Source organism: Anguilla rostrata, chromosome 14 (assembly GCF_018555375.3).
Source record: "Anguilla rostrata isolate EN2019 chromosome 14, ASM1855537v3, whole genome shotgun sequence".
NCBI lineage: Eukaryota > Metazoa > Chordata > Actinopteri > Anguilliformes > Anguillidae > Anguilla > Anguilla rostrata.
The window spans coordinates 5,704,642-5,725,274 of record NC_057946.1 but is presented as its reverse complement, the minus strand read 5'-3'; the positions used below and the strand labels follow the sequence as shown (position 1 = coordinate 5,725,274).

At 49.4% G+C, this 20,633-nt stretch overlaps 1 protein-coding gene across 1 annotated transcript in view; it reads left to right on the top strand.

Moving 5' to 3' along the window:
• The first annotated feature begins 462 nt into the window (after positions 1-462).
• The window catches only part of LOC135239876 (solute carrier family 23 member 2-like), a 23,583-nt gene continuing 3,412 nt past the window's right edge, over positions 463-20,633 (top strand). The window contains exons 1-11 of the mRNA XM_064308863.1: positions 463-746; positions 8,515-8,805; positions 11,802-11,900; positions 13,593-13,709; positions 13,983-14,140; positions 17,644-17,732; positions 17,991-18,078; positions 18,519-18,689; positions 19,055-19,175; positions 19,806-19,962; positions 20,363-20,510. Coding sequence (XP_064164933.1) covers positions 8,701-8,805; positions 11,802-11,900; positions 13,593-13,709; positions 13,983-14,140; positions 17,644-17,732; positions 17,991-18,078; positions 18,519-18,689; positions 19,055-19,175; positions 19,806-19,962; positions 20,363-20,510 — 1,253 coding nt within the window. The 5' untranslated portion in view covers positions 463-746; positions 8,515-8,700. The remainder of the gene's footprint in view (positions 747-8,514; positions 8,806-11,801; positions 11,901-13,592; positions 13,710-13,982; positions 14,141-17,643; positions 17,733-17,990; positions 18,079-18,518; positions 18,690-19,054; positions 19,176-19,805; positions 19,963-20,362; positions 20,511-20,633) is intronic.

The following is a 20,633-nucleotide window of genomic DNA, read 5'->3' as shown; positions in this document are numbered from 1 at the left end:
AGTGTTAGAAGTCACCTTGTCTGATATAACGGTGAATGCGTTATACTGTAATTTACGATCTCCATTCCATCCCGATGCTTTGCGCTTTGCTTTCTTGTGTGCCTGTCACCAGCGCATAGCTTTGAACTAGAACTTGGAATTCACATGTTGGCCGGAAGTGGACTGCTGTACTAGGCACTTCAAACATGAACTCGGCCAATATAGGTCACTTAAATAACAATGGCACAGTTCTGGAGAAAGAACGCTAGAGGGCCATGTAGTAGTGAATATGTAGCGTAAAACAAGTGAACACAAATTATATAATACAAAATACCAGAAGAAAGCCTTCCTTAGGTTCTGTGAAGCGAGCACTTAAAACTAACCCGAAGAACGTATGGTAAAACCCAAAAGAAGGGCAGTGATGGATGTTCGTGGTTGGCTGCTGCCCTACTTCGAGAGGCGTGTTCTTGGGGCCGGCCTTTGACGTCATCATCTGTTTAGATTTGTGAAGTGCCACTGGTGGAGTTTTCCGCCAACCTCTTCTGGTGTCTGTGTGCGAATGCCTCACTTATGAAATAGCACGCTACAAACACTACCCTGTAACGTAACGGTTCTACTGACGAGGAGGAGACGCGTTCGCGTTCGGGCTGAATCTCCTGAGTGGTGTCCTTTCCGCATGTCTGAACGTGACGGTCACCTGCACTTGGATTTACACTAGGATATCTCCATAGTTAGCTAGCTAGTCGGCTTCCTGACTGTACGCAAAGGTAAGTCAACAGCAGCTTGAGTACACACCGAGTTAGCTAGCTACCTAGCTTCCAACCACGAGGGGGTAGCTTGATGGGTAGTTAGCGCTACCTAGCTACATGAAATGAGAACAAATCCCGCCAGTTCTGACAGGAGATGCAATATTTTTGCTTCGGATCTCTAACGTTAGCTATCTAGCTAGTTAACATTACCGTGCTACGCAGAGAGCTTTCGCTATACATTCTGTCTGAAGACTGTGTTCTTGGTTGACAGTCGTGGGTGACGTTAGCTATCCATTCTTTCTCATTCTAATATAGCCTGGTTGTCGTAGTATACGACAACCAAGCTAAATTGTCTCACGATGCTGTCCTACATTGTGAAATTATATAATCCGTCCAATCAATAAACGTTGGCTAGGCCAAATGTATAATATGATTGAGCTATATCGTTACATAGATTGAAACAACCGGCTAGCCAAATGGTTACTACTGAGTCTACTGCTGTTGTTTCCAGCTAATCAATCAAATCAACTAATTAGCTTTCTAGCTAACCGCCTCACTGATAACTACAAATCGAGAACATGTGCGCCATCCTGTAAAGCTTCATGGCTGGTTAACTTTCCGAGTCATTTACCCATGTGTTCTGACTCGAAGGAAATATTTCAGGGAAACCAGTAAATCGTGGATGATGAGTAATGTGTTGTGTGTAACTAGCTAACGGTATTAGCCAGGCGGTGTGGCCAGCGTGCGCGATTACATCTTTGTGTTGTCTGGAGCCTCGCACGCCTCCACGCATATGCATAATTTTCATTTTTAGCCAGGCCAACGACAGGATATTAACTACTAGGCATGCCAAACGCAGTGTGAAAGACATTCTCTTGAACCCTTAATTGATATAAATTGATCTGTGCTAGAGCATCCTTTTCTGCGATAAGTCATGGTTACTATTGTTACTAATGGTTAAAGGTAGGTTTCGCCAAATACTGGCATAACTACCTACATTAACGCATTAGTTTTGTTTTTGGAGCTGGTTATGTGCAGCATTGCAACGTAGTTGGTGTGAAGTATTTAGTGGTAAGGAAGATTGATTAATGGTTCGCAGTAGCTTGATACCGTGTGACAAAAGATTAAGCTACTTGGTCGCACTGTGCTCTCACCATGCGGTAGTCTAATTTTTGAAGTGACCATTCGTAATGTTAAATGTAGAAATATGAACACGTTTATAATTCTTCTGACTCTGAACACTTTTGGTAACATTCTCGTTATTGCTAGCTGGTTAAACGTACATTTGGAGATTGATGTAATGCATCTTGGGATTCGCATGCCACGTCGTTGTCATAATAGTAGATGCTTTCTAAAGGGACTGTTCAAAAAGTAGAAACTTATAGTTTGTCAGTTACGGGAAGGGAACTGGAAATGCCGTCCCTGACTCGAGGATACGGGTGACAACAGACACCCTAGAGGACAGAACGAGATTTATTAAAATTCCTTTCTAGTGTAGTGTTTTTGTTATTAAATGCCTGCAAAATGATGTGTCTGCCAGGTAATTCAGCGTACGCGACGATAGAAATGGCACGAGAACATTTAAAGCCTCTCGCGGGGCTGGGCAGCGGGAGCGGTGCCAGATTACAAATGACCAAGATCGGGATTTCTGTCCAGAAACTCGGCTCTCTATGCAGGAGCGCTTTGAGTGTTATATTAGCAGTGACCTCTATTAGCGGAGACGGCAGGGGTACCTGTTGCTCGTATGGAGAATCAGACGGAGAAGGAAAACTTACGTTCATTAATACAGATTTTGAGAGGTTCCTCTGTAGGACTTTCTCTTGTGGATTCTTTAGACCTGCGTTAGTGGTACTGGTCATTGAATGTGTTGAGGCTGGGCTGCCGAACCCACCCTCCTGGAAGATGAACCCTCATCCATGGTTCATTTCAACCTGATTCTACTAATAAGCAGCTCAATGAGACCTCTAGCTCCTCAATGAGGTGTGCTTGGTTAGGGTTGGAGTGAAAACCTATAGGACAATATCCAGGAACAGGTTGGTTAGCCCTGCTTTAAAGGCCTTGATCATTGAGCGGCTTCTTTAGAGTACATCACCATGGTAATAGTTTCCGTTTTATCTCCTTTAGTTTTATTTGTCTCTATCTGTGTTCTTATCTCATCCTCTTCCTGCCTCATGTATCCTACCATCCTCTCTCGCGGTCTTGTCTCTCGTGCATGTTGTGTCGTCCTCGCATCTTAAAACGTTTGACATTGGGGTTCTGGTTCAGTACGTGCCGCTGCGGTGAGCGTCTCCAGCTGTCTGAGCATCTGAGCTGGTAAAGGAACCCAGTTCCTGGACATCTACCATCCTGTAGGTTTTCGTTCCAACCCTAACAAAGCTCACCTCATTCAGCAGCTAGGGATCCTGTTGAGCTGCTAATTAGTGGAGTCAGATGCGCCAAATTAGGGTTGAAATAAAAACCTGCAGGGCGGTAGACCTCCAGGAACAGGGTTGGTTCTAAGCCATTGGGAACCCACTTCCTGGAGGACTGTTAGGGTTTCATAATTGCGTGCCAGCTTCTGCTCTTAATTAGTTCATTAAGACAGGTGTTTGCGTCAGGAACTCTGAACTGTGGCTCAGGGCTGCCATTTCCATTCTTTCCCTCCACTGTAGACCTGGGACACCGGTTGCGTGGAATCTGGCAAAACGGTGACATTTAATACCTCCTTAAAAAAAAAGAAAAGAAATCCAGATGTACTGCTGGCCTCCTAGGGCCACATTTGGCTGTCCAAGATGCAGACTGACTGACTTTTTCTTTTAGATCTGCAACTGTCTGCACTGCTAGACACGGCTTTCCTGACCTGTCATAATACCATCCGTTACCAGTTCACGCCGATCAGTTGTAACAGCTTAATACCGTAATGCCAGTTGGCCTTTTTTAAAAAGCTGTCTTGGGAGTATAGCCAGAGTACAACGGACAGCCCTGGCATTCAAATTCCAGTGAACGTACGAAGACAAAGCAGCGCTGTGGTTCTTTGGCTGGTGTCAGACTGCGGTGTGAGTAACGCACTGTGGCTGCATTGTGGACAGGTGAACGCCCGGCCCTTGTGAGGCCACGCCCGCGTAATGATGGGTTGGGCCGTGGAGGGACTCTGTGCCCAGCTCGTGGAAGTCCCTTTGTGTGCAGCTGGGGAGATTTCCCCCAGAAGGCATTCCACCGTATAATGAAGGCCACAAACGGCTTAACGAATGAAACAGGGCTTACATTTTACAAACTTAGCCTCAGTCTTCTGAGAGGAAGCGGTAGTCTCCCGAGCTGTAAAAGATACTCGACAGCTTCCCCACATTGACCAACCACTGAGTTTGAGTGCTCTGTTCTTCAGTGTGCTGCACTGTTGGTAGTTCTAGGCTGGCGCACGGGCGTCCTCCTCCGCTTCTTTTCCTTGCACAATCATTGTGCCCGGTACCCAACCTACCAGAGGAGGCGATACCACGCAAGAAGGAGGGGGCATATCCTGCCAAATGAAACCCTCTTAGTTAATTAGGGGCTGCCCCACAGGGCTGCTCACCACAGGCATGCAACTCTCAAAGAGCATTGGATTCCACTGCTTGAAATTAAATTTGGAAAATGTTCAAATTTACAAGAGTAATACAAATCCCTTACAATTAAAATGCAAACCGTCCCAAATTGAGTTTTGTCAACATTCTGTGTTCCGAAGTGCTTACCATCTCCACGTTAAACTGGTTACTGTTGATTTAAAACTGGGATTTTCAATCAAATAAATAAATGTCTTGTTAACCTTTTGCTACATTCTGCTACAAAGAAATTTGTTCAAAAATAAGGTCACTGAAAGTTCTTACAAAAGTTTTTTGAATGCCCTTGCAAAATCTTTGAATTTAGCATTTGCGTAGTCCTGTTAAACCAAAATAACCGTCGAACAGTGAATCACTTTAGAAAACTGGTTTGGTTGTCCGGTGATTTTCTTGAGTTATAATGGCTTATAGTAATTAAAGTACAGAACTCGTGGGGGGGGGGGGGGGGCGTGATTTATTGTATAGTATCGTGTTGTGTGTAGTTTGACCAGCTAAGCGCCGCTGCCGTTGTTAGCCTAGTTACAGTGGAAAAGGGCAGGGACAGAAGCCCGCTGCGTTCGTAACAGGATTAGTGTTATAACCGGGATGCCAGTGAAGCGCGTGTCGCTGGACCAGCATTGTACCGCGCGGGAAGCCCGTTGGCAACGCCTTCGGTAGCCACGGTTACGAGGCTGCTGCGTACCTTAATCCGACGGCTCCCCGGGAAGTGAAGTAATGGAATAAATATTTTCGTGAATTAGCGAACTGAGAAGAATGTTTTAGCCACCGGTGTTGAAAAGGCGCTACCCCGCCGAGGAGATTTAATGCGTAATCTTCCTGAGTAATGCGCCACACCCCCCAAACCCCCCCCCCCCCCTCCCCCCAATCAGCTCAGGCTATTGAGTGAAAAGTCATGCTATTACAGGAGGAATTAAATGCAAAGGGTACCCTTTCAAACTATGTAGGTCAGCAAAAGAGATCTAAGAGAAATGCACAAATCTACATAGTCTGGAACATACTGCACATTTATCTTGGGGCTTTTTTTATGGGCGTGTGTAATGTGGTGCAACGCTGGTCCATACCATTCTAGAAGAGGAACTCAGAACGCATGCAACTTCCTCTGGTTGGAAAGGGTGGAATTGTGAGTGCTGTTTATTGAGTTACTGAGTGGGTTATCATTTTTTTTATTATTGTTATTTTAACATAATGAATGTGATGTTTTGTTTTGTTTTTTGAAGGGGGGGGGGGGGGCATAATAGTGTAGGTTTGGATTTCCTGTGAGTGTGATTTCACATTGACTTTTCAGGCTTTGATTGTTATACTCCCACGTCCGAATTTTGAATTTCAGAGGAATAATTGTGTGCATGTGTGTGAATGTGTGCTCGTACATGTATGTGTGCACTCTCATACGTGTGCATACATTGCCATTTTGTGTTGTTTTGTATGTGCTTGCTTGGATGTGTTTGCAGGCATTTCTGTGTTTTCTGGTTTGTAGCAGGAGCCCCCATGATTATCGCTCTTGATGAGAGGGAAATGGCAGGAACATCTGCCCATTAACCTTCATTAGCTTCAGCGCTGTTGCGAGCTACTGTGCTGACTGCTGTGTGGTGTAGAGCTGCGCCGAGCCTCGCTGCGCTGGGGAAATGATCTCTAATTTGTCCTCTCCGTCTGTGCGACGGTGTTATTTCTGTCCTCGATGCGGTCCTATTCCATTCTGTAATTGGCTTAATTACCTAGGGTGAAACCACATCTCTGCAGCCACATGAACGGAATTATTCCATCCACCCTCTCGCCGAACCTCGCATTTAGTTACCGGGGAAACGGTTCGCATAGCTTCGAGCGAGCACGCCCGCGCAGATGCACACGTACGCACGAGCTGGAGCTGAGACACAAACAGACCTGGGAATTTCGCTGTCGACAAAACTGGTAAAAATATCGGTCACAAGTGCAGGTGAACTGCTCCTGCAGGGGGCAGCAGTGAGAACTGATTTTTCAGCCGGCTCATCTCGGTTGGACCCGAGTCAAACACTTTATTTGAAATGTTTTTTGCCCTTTAATTCTGGTAGCCAATAAGACAGGTTTATATGTATGCAGAAGAAATGTTATTCAGTTTGAACTAGCAGGTGTTTTTATTGTAATATTGCTGAGGGAAGCTGTAGCCTCAGTGATGGAAAATGTTGAGTCAGAGTCCAGGGTTAGAGGACCAGATGGGTCCACTCAACCAGCTGCATCCACAGGGAAATAGTTGATTCAGCATTTTTAATGTTGACTGTGTTAGTGACATTGCAAGGTTTTTTAAAACATAAAAACAACTCATCTCATCTTTTGTTGCAGTTTTCATCAGAACTTAGTCTAGACAAGTAAAATTCCAGGAGATTATTGACAATTAAAAAAATAATAGTAATCACCATTTTATGCTTTGTTCGTTTAACCTTTGATTTTGTTATAATTGGATCCACTGAGCCGGGCTTATAAGTCCTGGCACCAAATTCCTGAAGGTTTCCAAGCTGTATTTTACATTTTACATCATTTGGCAGACACTTGGACTCCAGAGTGACTTACAGAAGTGCTTTGAACTTCAACAAAACAAGATTGTAAAAAAAAAAAAAAAAACTCAGACAACTATTTTTCACAGAATTAGTGCTCATTTTTTTTGTTTTGTTTTTTAGGGGTGGGTGCAGTCAGAGTAGAGTAAGTAAGCATTTGGAAAGCTTTAATTGCATAGAGAACAGGTAAAAGTAAATAAGGTAAGTGTAAGGTAGGTAAGTGTGTAGATGTTGACTGAAGAGTATGTCTATACGTACTTTTCTCTTTCTCACCCTCTCCTTCCTTCTTTCTCTCGACAATTCTGATTGGTTCTGTCGCACTGACCGGAATTACAGTCCTAGTGTTGGCGGCAGCTTGGGGCGAAAGAAGTCTCAGATTTAACGTGAAAAGGTCTTGAACATCGGACACTTTCTGCAAAGCAGACATGGAACGTGGATGAAAAAATTCACTTTTATTTCGTTTTTGTTTTTGTGTCTCTTGCTCTCCCTCGGTCTGCGGTAGCACACTGTGGAAGCCGCTCCTTCCCCTTCTCTCTCTCTCCCTGGAGGGGCGGTGGTCTCACAGACCTCCTGAGGCTCGGCACGGAAGCGGGGCTGGTTTGCGATACTCTGCGCTCTCTGTATGTTTCTGGGGAACGCTCCGTTCTTCCACCCCTGTTACCGAGCGACAGGGAGGGCCCGGCCGCCGGTCCCATCTCTGCTGGCGTGTCCCAGAGTCTCCCTGTACTGGCCGCGCTCGCCGAATCTGCGCTTCGTCCACGTTTTCCCGCCTTTAAAGATTGTCACCGCGGTCGGCTAATCTCGCGTGGTGCATTCTCTTGTTTTCGAGCCTGATGGCTTCTTGCCACGTTTCTCTTTGGTTCTGAAAAGGGAATTTGGTTTTGTTGGGCTGTCGAAGGTAGTTTTAGAGCAGAGGTAACGTTCCCAAGGCCTTGCTGGCAGGTTTAATCCCCGCACCCAAAAGGGTGTGCGTCTATTCACACGAACCGGAATGTTCCAGATATACCTTTGTGGTGAATTCCCAAGGCAAAGGTAAATGCTTTGAAAAACGGGAACAAGGAAACCTCAGAATTCAGAACAGGTTTGCATCGTGGCTTGTGGTAAATTATTCTCTGTGTTGGAAAGTGGGGCGGAACTCCAGATGTGACGTGATGTCACGTCCTGTCTCGGAGCACACTGATAAGAGTCGATAGAGACGTCACGCGCACGCCTTCCATTCCTCTCTCAATGACCCCGGCCCCCCTCTCCTTTTCTCCCACCTCAGCAGCCTTGCTCCCACCCCACCCCCACCCTCCGGCTGCGAGTGTGGCCTTGCGCGTTTGCGCACAGCTGTGCAGTCTCACTCCAGCTGCGCAGTCGGCAGCGCAGTCTCCAGCTGTGGTGTCAGGCTGGAGGTCCGCCCCTCCGTATTTCCCCTGTCCTGTGGGAAACCACCGGGGGGGGGGGGTTTCCTCGTCACCACAGCGGGGACTCGAGCCGTAAAGGTTGCAGGTTCGAATCCCCAGCCGGCTTGCTGTGCCCATGCTGTGACCAGCCTGAGACTGATGGTCTGCCAGTGCAGGTGTTCAGGCCGGTCTCTGCTGTTGAGACTGAGACTGAGTCGCCAGATGTGTAACTCAGCCCCTGCCTGGCGAGCGGCACGCTGTCGCGAATGATCCACCGGGTGACTTTTGTCCCGTCTTCCCGCAGGTGAACTTCACGACCCGTTCTTTGGTCATGTGACCAGCCGCGAGCGGACGGGTGATTCATTATTGGCCGCATACTGACCAGAGAGAGAGAGAGAGAGACAGAGCCCCGGCGGACGAGCGAGAGAGAGAGAGAGAGAGGCGGAGTGCGAGACTCCGAAGAGAGCGGGCGGACGAGCGCAGAGGGGACATGGGCGTGGGGAAGAACACCATGTCCAAATCTTTGGACTCCGCGGGGGACGCAGAGAAATACGAGGAGGACACCAAGACCGGCGAGGACTTTTACCCGATTCCTGTGAGTACTGTGTGTGTGTGTGTGTGTGTTAGTGTGTTAGCGTGTGTGTTAGCGTGTGTGTGTTTGCGTGTGGTGTGCGTGTGCGGTGCGCGTGTGTGCGTGTGTGTGCGCGTGTCTGTGTGTTGTGTGTGCTGTGCGTGGTGTGTGTGGTGGTTCGCGTGTGGGTCAGTGTGTGCGTGTGTGTTTGTTTGTGTTAGTGTGTGCGTGTGTGTGTGTGCGTTCGCGTGTGCATGTGCGTGTGTGTGTTTGTTTGTGTTAGTGTGTGCGTGTGTGTGTGTGCGTTTGTGTGTTTGTTTGTGTCAGTGGGGCCTGTTATGATCATTGAGTGTGTGTGTCTTTACTGTATCCTGTACAGTACCGTGTTGTCCTCCAGGTCGGTGTGCCTCTTTGTGATTACGGTTTCTCACACCCCCACCCTGGTTTTGTTCCCTTTATCTGAGCACTGCACACTGCACACTTTCTTACAGTCTTTAATGGATCATGCCAAATTCCAGCCTCAGAGTGTTTAATCTCCACACAACCACTGTCTGTGTACCTCCATCCTTGTGATACTGCCTGGGAACTAGTCTCCCCCACCCCCCGCCCCCCACGCACCCACACGCTCCACCACCATGGGTCATTACACCACCCCAACAACACACACAGAAATATACACCACACACACAGTACATAGACCACACAGCACATTCAGCTTCACAAACAGCACACAGACCACACACACACACACACACACACACACACACACACACACACACACACACATACCACCAGTGCAGCACACAGAGGCCCAGGCACCCTATCCCGTGGCTGTAAACAGCCCCCTCTCAGGTGTATGTGGTGAAACAGGCTTGGGCAGGCAGTCACTGAGTAAAGCCGGTCATAATTACACTGCTCCTCCTCTTAACAGGAAGCCGGGTGTCTACTTACGCCTTCAGTCACGGCTGGAGAGGCAGCGGTACGCCCACCTGCCCCTGCCCTGCCCCACCTCCTCTGGGGGTTGGGGGGGGATTATACTGGTGCCAGACGCCTCCACCCTTGTCACAAAGCATCTCTTTTAGAATCAGCCACCATGCTGTACATATCCAAATGGTAAATGGGCTGCATTTGTATAGCGCTTTTATCCAAAGCGCTTTACAATTGATGCCTCTCATTCACCCATTCACACACACACTCACACACACACACACACACACACACACACAAACGGTGAAAGGCTGCCATGCAAAGTACCAGTCAGCTCATTGGGAGCAATTAGGGGTTAGGTGTCTTGCTCAGGGACACTTTGACACGCCCGGGGTGGGGGATCGAACCTGGCAACCCCCCCGACTGCCAGACAACCGCTCTTACCTCCTGAGCTGTGTCGCCTCCAGCAGTGTCCACTGGCCTGGTGCTGTATGTCTAGCACTCCACACCTGTTTTAGACGCACCTGAGCGTGGACACACACGTTTTAGCCGCGGGCATCATGTGCAAACCGTAGCAGATCGCTTTGGGGTCCATCTCCCTCGTTCTTGTCCCCTGTCTGCCCCCCCCCCCAATCCCTGACCCCCCAGTCATGCCTTTCCTCCTTCACTTTACTTCCCTCTGCACTTTCTCCTCTCTAGCTGTCCCAGCTGCCATCTTTAAATAAAGTGAGGGGGGTATTCTCATGCAGGACATTTAAGCTACTGAAGAGGGTACCAGGAGTACTTATCAAGGGGTGGGGCTCACTGAGGTTTGGGGTACATTGCAGTCATTTTAGTAGGCGCTCTTATCCAGAGTGACTTGCATTGTATCCAGTTATAAGGCTGGATATATGGAGCAATGCAGGTTAAGTACCTTGCTCAAGGGTACAACGGCAGTGTCCTATTGGGGAATCGAACCTGTGACCTTTAGTTTACAAGACCAGCTGACTTACCCATTATACTACACTGCCGCCCGTACAATAAAATAAGGTAGGGCATAATCACAGATGATAATAAGACTGTCCTAATGGACAACTTGAGCGTAAACTTTGAGTCACTGAAAAGGGTGCCGTTTCTGTGTAAGATCTGGAAAGACCAGGCTAATGCATGGCTAATGAAACTCATTAAATCATTGGCATGATGGCGAGACAAACATCTCCTCCCCCCCCACCTCACCCCTGACCCTCCTGGCAAGGACACCGGGTTCTCATGGGAAACCGCTGGAGGCAGACGCAACAGGGCCGGCCTTCCGACGGCCTCCCGCTCCTGCCCCCAGCTCCCAGCATGCCTCGCTCCCTGCCTTATCTAAAAGTGGGGGGTCGGAGGTCAGGGAGACCACCTGCCTGCGTTCCTTGTCTGTGCCTTTCTCACGGGGCCCGTGTGCGTTCGGTACAGTCTGTGCCTCAGAGAGGGGAGAACGGTGGAGCGGGGAAGAGGAGTGTGTTCAGACACCGTAATAAGCCATTAGTGCCTCCCGCGTTCTCTCTCTTTTCTCTGACCTTTTCCTCCTCTCCGTCTCTCTCTCTTTCGCTGGCCCTTCTATTCAGAAGGGTTTCTTTATGTTTGAGAGAGAGAGAGAGAGAGGGGGAAAGGGAGAGTCGGAGGAGGGGAAGAGAGAATTAAGTAAAGCAGTGAGAGAGAGAGAGAGGAAGGGGTGGGTACAAGGGGTGGTTCTGTGCCCCACGGTGGCTTGTACTTTCTCGTATGTGTTCATTTCACTTTTATACTGTAATAGTCCCTCTTTCATTGGAACATTCTGCTTCTGTGTGTGTGTGTGTGTGTGTGCGCGCACCCATGCATCCATGCCTGCATGCGTCTGTGCATGCATGCATGTGTGTGTACACGTGTGCACACGTGCATGAGTGTGCATGTGTGTGTACATGTGTGCACGCGTGCATGAGTGAATGTGCACTTGTGTGAGTGTCCATGTGTCTTTGCATGTATGAGTGTGTGTCAGAGTGTGTGTTTGTGAGCGAGTGCTTGCATTGGTTATTAGTTATTAGTTATAGTGCGTTAGTGTGCGTACTCCTCACGCCCCTGTGTCCCCGCTGCAGGTGGCAGGTAATGGGGAGGCCCAGTCCAGCCCAGACCAGGACGCCGAGGACACAGAACTCATGGCCATCTACGCCAAGGAGAGCCAGGCAGCAAAGAGGGTGAGGAGAAGGAGGAGGAGGAGGACTGGGGTCCCCGGTGTCCGCCCGGGGCCCGGCGCGGGGCTGTGGAATACCGCACCCCCGCTCGCGCTCTGACCCGCCCCCCCACGCTCGTGCTCCGACCTGTCGGGAGCACCGATTGGTCCTTGTTCTGGGGTTCTTTGTGTATTTCACTGAGAGAGTCTCTGTACCTCTCTGCCCTCTTCCTCAATCTCGATCAGTCAGTCAGCCAGCAATCTGCCGATAAGGAAATTTAATTTGTAATTTAAGAGGTTGCAGGTTCAAACACCAGCTTGGGGGCACTGCCATTGTACCTTTTGGAAGTAAAGCATTCTGCCTCAATTTGTTCCGGTCATTGTCCAGCTTAATAAATGGACTTGCCTGAATAAGTATGTCCAAGCAAATAGGCAGTGAAGAAAGAAATGCAGTAGAGCAGGGGGCTCATCCTGTCCCAGAAGGCTCTGTGCTGGCTGTTTTCTGTCCGAGCAGCGAAGCAGCCGATTCGCATAATCACAGTTCCTCAGTCATGTCCTTGCTCGGCTGAATCAGATGTTTCAGCAGTAGAGTAGACCAAAAGCCAAACCCCCACACAGAACCTTCCGGATAAGATTAGTCACCACGGCTACGGAGCTTCCTCCAGCCTTGTAAGCAGGGCTTTTCTGACCTAGCCTTGCTTAAGGGTGATTTGACATTACGGTACTGAGTGATCTGAATTTGACGGAGTCTAAGTTGTTCTCATAGCCCTTTCAACGCCTGGTTTGTCCCAAGGTGCAATTGGTGGGATACCAACAAAAAAAACAAGCCATTCTTGGCAAATGCAGCAGTTTTGCCACGCAGAGCCTGTACCAAGGAAAAGAAAATATTGCCGCGTTCTAATATAAACACAATAACAAAACCCTGAGATACGACTGGACACGGTCACGGTCAAATCGTTAATCTGGAAGAGGCCCGCGTACTTCCATAGTATTACACAGGTGGCGGGTAGTAAATATCATACTGGAACACGAAATGAATGTGACCCCATGGCTCTCAACGCCCGAATGTTGACGCGTTTTGTTTGTTCTCTTTCTACTGCGAGCGAGTGCGCAAGGTTTCGGCCAATGTTTAGTCTCTGTCAGGTCAAACAAATTGCCTTGGTGAAGATTACAGCGCTTCTCCAGGGTTGTCATGAGGCCAGGGCTTGGCTGGGGGGGGGGGGGGTCTGCACTCGGCCTCCATCCACTGCACCTCCTCTGTTGCTTTCCACACGGTGAACATTTCTCTCTCTTCACCGGTTGGAACTGCTGACTGGCTTATGTTTCTGTTGGCTTGTGTTTAGTTAGTGTTCTAGGTGCCATTGACATTTCCTGCGGAATTAGAGGGAAATGTGAAAATGCAATGCGAAAGCTCTGTGGCTGTTTTTAGCCAAGGTTTTGCGGAATGCAGTTGCTCAAACAGATGTGAAATGAGCGCAGCACGGGTTTGGGGAGATCCCCCCCCCCCCCGCATGTCCCCAATGTGGTCTCTTCTTCCATTTGGGTCACTGTTTCTCTCTTTGACTCTCAGCACATCATAGAGAGGTTAGTATAATGTCAGAGAACGAAAAGACATTTTTGAGCGTTTTATTGGACATGGTGAAATGGATGCTCTCTCATTGCATTGCTTTTGACTGTTGTGCGTGTGTGTGTGTGTGTGTGTGTGTGTGTGATGTAGAGTTCCTTCTCTGAGACGGTGGACAGTGCAGATGATCTCGATGCTCAGCGAATGGACATGATCTACACCATCGAGGACACGCCTCCCTGGTACCTCTGTCTATTCCTGGGCCTGCAGGTGAGTTTGTGCACTAAATTAACTTTACCTCGCATGCACACACACACACACACACACACACACACACACAAACCTGTGCACACTCACTCGCTCACACACATTCACAGAAGCACACTCAAACATGCATATTTGGCATGGGCACAGAAGTGCAAGCACACACAGACACTGACAGATGCACACTCACCAGGTCCTGACCTCTCTCGCTCTCTCTTTCCCTCTCTCTCTCTCTCCTCGTCTCTCCCTCTCCCCCCATCTCTCTCTCTCTCTCCGCAGCACTACCTGACGTGTTTCAGTGGCACCATCGCGGTGCCCTTCCTGCTGGCGGAGGCTATGTGCGTGGGCTTTGACCAGTGGGCCACCAGCCAGCTCATTGGCACCATCTTCTTCTGTGTGGGCATCACCACCCTGCTGCAGACCACGCTGGGCTGCCGGTACGCGGGGGCGAGGGGAGGCTGGATCGGGGGGGTCAGCTTGCTGTTTGTTTTTCAAAAAACTTATCGGTAAAAACATCTGCATTCATCATGACCTATTTAAAGTTCCAAAAGGTCTGGGGCTGCCAAGTATGCAAAAGAATCAGTGTAATGCAAAAAAAAAAAGCATGGGGTTTGCGCGTGATCGCGGCTGCAGTTCACAGACAGTTGGCCAGTGTAGAGAGACAGGAAGAATTAGGAGGAGAGAGAGGGAGAGACGTGCGACAAAGGTCGGCGGCCGGATTCGAACCGCCGACGTCGCGGCTCGCAACGAGCATGTGGATAGCGCTCTACGGGCTGCGCCACTAGAGCCCCCTCGTCAGCAGGTTATTTTTGCGTGCTCGTCGTACGTTTGGTTCTCCGGCTGTGGCCACAATGCGTCATACTGGTCTTCCGAGGTTTCTCTCTTGCCTCTTCTGCCAGAAGATTTGCAGAGCGGCTGGTGGACACCATCATGTGACCACTTCTCTCGGTGGACCTCAGCATTAAACTTGTCCCACCCCTGGGGACACTGTCCCAATTGAGCTGACTAATGCCGCTAACCCAATAGAGCTGACTAATGCAGCTAACCCAATAGAGCTGACTAATGCAGCTAACCCAATAGAGCTGACTAATGCCTCTAACCCAAAAGAGCTGACTAATGGCACTAACCCAAAAGAGCTGACTAATGCCACTAATCCAAAAGAGCTGACTAATGGCACTAACCCAAAAGAGCTGACTAATGGCACTAACCCAAAAGAGCTGACTAATGCCGCTGACCCAAAAGAGCTGACTAATGGCACTAACCCAAAAGAGCTGACTAATGCTGCTAACCCAAAAGAGCTGACTAATTCCGCTAACTCAAGATCGAATACCCAACAGCCCTGACTAATTCCACCAACCTAAGGCTACAAATCGGTGAACTAAGTACTGTCAATAACCCAAGGTTAATAATGCAAGACAGCAGACTAATGTTGCTAACCCACGGTTAATAATGCAAGACAGCAGACTAATGTTGCTAACCCGAGGTTACTAACCCAACAAAGCTGCCTAATGTTGCTAAAAGCTCGTTAGCAATAATTTGGCAGTAAATGGCTGTTTTCAGTGTCACTGGTGATGTTCTAAATGCATGGTAGGTGTATGCCCGAACAGCCAGTTAGACCTTCATTAAAACCCAGCTCTGCAAGTAAACAGTTTAGTGAGTACTGTAAGTTGTCACTGAGGTGTACTCATTTCGAAAGCTTTTACCTCCCACTCCATCGACTGCAGAGCACTGTTGTATCTTCATCTCCACTGTATCTCCTCATCTTTTGGTCTGTTTTGTCTTCTGTTCACCTTTCACCTCTTTTTCTTCCTCAGAGAGAAACTTGCTTGTTTCTTTCTCGCTGTGAGCTTCCTCTTTCTGCACTCATCTCTTTGCCACATGTTTTGAGCACCTGTGAGTTGTCAACTGTCCCCAAAAAGGCCCTTGCAAAATATTATTTCCTTTAGAACTTAGGCACTCCAGTACATTTTAGGATATATTTACATGTAACGACATCCCACCTTATATTTGCAAGTTTACCGGGGTTTGTTATGTTGAGTGGTCGAGAAGGGGTCTGCCTGTAGCCTCACCCCAGGCTTTTGGGGCGATGGTCTGCGCCCAGCCGGTAACGCGAGTATGGTTGAGGGGGAACGAAACGCGACCATGTGTGGCCGTCCGAACACGGGTACCTCTGACTCGCTGTCTCCCTCAGGACCTCTGCTAGATGCACCTGTAAGTGCCCCCCCCCCCCCTTGTTTCTAGTCATCATGTGCCACCTGATCTCCCTTTTGCAAATTCAATGAAGTCCTGTGTCCTCCAGTTGAGTCACCCCCAACCGATCTGCACGGAATGGGCCAACCGTTACTTCTTAGATGTTCAGGTGGGGTAATGTCATGTTCAGGCGTCATGTTCAGTGTTCAGGTGAGGTAATGTCTTGACGTTGACAGCTGGCTCAGGGTTTTCCCAGCCGTGGTGCTGCAGCTTTGGCCTTTGGTCGACTTTGGTCGGCTCTGCTGTGTTTTTGTTCCGTATCCTCGCGGATCACCTCCAGGGCTCACAGCGAAAACAGGCCCTTGGGGGTGGTCGTGACGAAGGTTGACGCGACGACGGACGCTCTCCGGAATTTAGGCAAAACGGCGGGCCCATGCGGGCCGAGTGGCCTATCTTCATCGTTTCTGTCTTTATGCTTTATGTTTCTAAAATAGAGGGGAAGAAAAACTGCCCTCAGGAATAGAACTTGGCCAGTGCAGGTCGGTTCAGTCCCTGAGGTTGGTTTTCATATTTTGGCAGCATGGAACGGAGCAAGGCGCACCCTGCACTGGCTATTTTACCACTGCGTGTGTGTGTGTTATGTGTGCGTCGTTTCCATAGCCTCTGACCTGAAAGTCCACAGGGCTCTGCTGCTTTGCTTGTGAAGACCAGAACGCTGGCTTTTGAAAGACCCTCCTCGCTGTCTCTGGTTATTGTGCTACAACGCTTGTGTCTCTGCAGTGCGTCACGCATCGCAACTTAAAATCATTTTAGTGAACGCAAAGAGAGGGACTCTGGAAAGAGAGCGAGGGAGGGAGGGAGGAAGGAAGTGAAAGGGTTGGGCAGACTGATGATGAGCTGGTCATTTTTGGTGACTCATTCTTGTAAGTGGGTGAATTGTGTGGTTTTCGATTCGGTTGTGATCCTGACTCGAAATAGTTTTTTTTTTTTGTTTGTTTTTTTTAAACCACACTTTCACAGATGTCTGCTGTCTCTCCTGCAGCAGGGTGGGAGTTTGAGGTAAGCAGAGGCCGTGGCTCTTTGTGTGAAAGGGGAAGTAGCGCCCCGTGAGGTTTTTCAGTTCATTTTTCTGCCCCACGCGTTTGTCTGGTGACCTGTGAGCCGTGCAGTGACGAGCAGAGAGAGCGGCCTGTAACGCACGCCAGTTTCGTGAAAGACAGCAGAAACGCGGGTTCACTTCATCTTTCCTTTCAGTGCACTCACGGTTATTCCTCTTTGTCATTCCTCTTTTTTTATTCTTCTCACTTATTTCTAGTTATCCTGGTCAGCCACCTTCTGGTTTTGTTGGCACTTTTTTTTGGAGAACAGCTGGTTTTCTAAATGCGGACCTCGGTCTATCAGCTGAGCTCTCTGGCTGAAGGACTGGTGAGGATCTATGGTGCTGTGACAGCCTGATACCAATGACCTTTCTCCCTCCATCCACTCCTCTACCATAGCCATGCCGACCTGGCAGAGCCCCCTCGGACGTTTGTGGTGACACCGTGTGGCCAACATGCGCCATTGCGACACGGAGCTCAGACTGACCTCTGTGATTTTAGTGTGTCAATCGGGATGTACAAGTCAAAACTGCTCACACGGCACAGAAAATTAAAACATATAGAAATTATCTGTTTTTTTTTTATGTTATCAAATTAGAAGTGTTTGTTTCCCCTGTTTCTCAGCTTTTCTCGCTCTCTCTCTCCCTCTCCAGCCTCCCCCTGTTCCAGGCCAGCGCTTTTGCATTTCTGGCTCCTGCTCGTGCCATCCTGTCCCTAGATAAGTGGAAATGTAACGCCACAGGTAAATTTCACGCACAAACGCATACGCAGGCACACCGCACATGTACACACACACACGCACACACACACACACACACACTCACTCACTCACTCACTCGCCCATCCATCACACAAGCACAGTGCAAAAACATTATAACATCCCATACGCATCACCCCACGCACGCACATATGTGCACACAGGGGTATCTGGGAATATCAGCCTCAGTTGTAAAACTCTTTCTTTCTTTGTTCTTCTGTTTCTCCCTCCCTCCATTCTCAGCTGTCCCGGAGTTCAACAGCACAGAGCTGTTACACACCGAGCACATTTGGTATCCACGGATACGGGAGGTAAGGGAGAGAGTGGAGCGGTGGCGTCATTGATCCTCCTCCTTCATACTCACTGCACCTTGGACTGTGACACACTGTGGACCTTCCCATAAGCCATTTCCTGTGACGCACTCTGGACCTTCCCATAAGCCATTTCCTGTGACACACTCTGGACCTTCCCGTAAGCCATTTCCTGTGACACACTCTGGGCCTTCCCGTAAGCCATTTCCTGTGACACACTCTGGGCCTTCCGTACCATTCGTGACCACTCTGGGCCTTCCGTAAGCATTCTGTCCTCTAGAGTCGTGACACACTCTGAGCCTTCCCATAAGCCATTTCCTCTGACACACTCTGGGCCTTCCCATAAGCCATTTCCTGTGACACACTCTGGGCCTTCCTGCCATTCTGTGACACTCTGGGCTTCCTGCCATTCTGTGGGCACATTCACTCAGACACTCATTGCCTCCCTCTCCCAGACCAGGGCCTTCGTGTCGTCCCTGATCGAGGTGTGCATCGGGGCACTGGGGCTCCCCGGGGTGCTGCTCAAATACATCGGCCCCCTCACCATCACCCCCACCGTGGCCCTCATCGGCCTCTCTGGCTTCCAGGCTGCTGGGGAGAGAGCAGGAAAGCACTGGGGAATCGCCATGCTGTGAGTGGAGCTCAGGGTCCCGTTAATACATGCATTACGGTAACTGCATAGTCGCAGGCTCAGGTGAATTCCTTTGCAGATATTACGGTAACGGTACACTTATACACATGCAGGTTCATTCTTCTTACATGTATTATGGTGACCACAAACATAATTAAAGTAACTACAGACTTAATACCTGTGCATCAGGGTCATGATCATTGCTTTACACACGTTGCCGTTACCAGCAACTTCCAGAGTAAGGGCCCTGCTTTTATACACATTACGGTTACCAGACTTTCCTGGTAAACGAGAAGAACATTAGCGTCAGTGATGGTGCTTGTAGGACGGTGGTGAGCGACCGGGCCGTACCTCTCTCTCTGCAGGACCATCTTCCTGGTGCTGCTGTTCTCCCAGTACGCGCGCAACGTGCAGCTGCCGCTCCCCGTCTACAAGTCCAAGAAGGGCTGGACCTCCTACCGCCTGCAGCTCTTCAAGATGTTTCCGGTGAGTTCCGCAGGCGTGAGGCGTAGGGGGGCGGGGCTCGGCGATTGATTAACGGAGCAGCTGATACGAAATGTTCTCTCTGTGTTTCTGGAATGTTTTGGTAATGTGACAGTAACATTTGTGAGAACATTTTGTATGGGGGTGGGGGGGGGGGTCGTGAGGTGAATGAGAGAGTTTTGGGCAGCCCTGCTCAGGAAGCTGTTTTAGTGTCCGTGTAGTGTGCTGTGCTCCTTTCTATCTTTCTGAGTCACGTGTCATTCCTCTTTCTTCCTCCCTTTCTTCCTCTTTCCTTTAAGGCATGTGCTTACTTGCTGTAGTTGTAGTCATGCCTGTGTGTCATGGAATTTTTGTGTTTGTGAATTTGGGGACTAACACGGGATCTCTTTATAATCTCTCCCTCTCTCTTTCTCCCTGTCCATCCCTCTCTCTCTCTTTCTCTTCCCCTCTCTCTTTCTCCCTGTACATCCCTCTCTCTTTCTCCCTGTCCATCCCTCTCTCTCTCTCTTTCTCTTCCCCTCTCTCTTTCTCCCTGTCCATCCCTCTCTCCCTTTCTCTCTCTCTCCCTGTCCATCCCTCTCTCCCCCTCCCCCTCCCTCTCTCTCTCTTTCTCTGCCCCTCTCTCTCTCCCAGATAATCATGGCGATCCTGGTGTCATGGCTGCTGTGCTTCATCTTCACCGTGACGGACATCTTCCCCCCGCAGAAGGACCAGTACGGGTTCTACGCCCGCACCGACGCCCGCCAGGGCATCCTGTCTGCGGCCCCCTGGTTCAAGGTCCCCTACCCCTGTGAGTGCTTTAGGGAGTTAGTCAGCTTGTTTGAGTGAGTGAGTGCCAGCCCTGTGGATTCACTGATTCAGTCCTACAGCTAACGGTACCGCGCCATTTGAGTGAATCACTGATTCAGTCCTACAGCTAACGGTACGCAGCAGCCATTGAGTAGAGCAGATTCAGTCCTACAGCAAGGTACGTCCATTTGAGTGAATACTGATTCAGTCTACAGCTAACGTACGTTCCATTTGAGTGATTCCACGATTCGTCCTAAGCTAACGTACGCGTCCATTTGAGTGATTCACTGTCATGTAACTTAACGTACTGCGCTACTTGAAATAGGACTCAGCGCTTCAGGCCTGCAGCTGGCCTGGGAGTACTGAGTAACCAGCTGTCTGCGTCTGATCTTTACCCACAGTTCAGTGGGGCCTGCCCACCGTGTCAGCAGCGGGAGTGATCGGCATGATGAGTGCGGTGGTGAGCAGCATCATCGAGTCCATTGGAGACTACTACGCCTGCGCCCGCCTCTCTGGCGCCCCCCCGCCACCCATACATGCTATTAACAGGTACTGCAGCCCCCCCAAAAAATGATATCCAAACCACCACACCCCCCCTCCATTTCTTGGCAGCTATTTGTTTAATTTATGTATGTCTTTGGGCACACAGTCGAATGCATGATGACTTCCTCA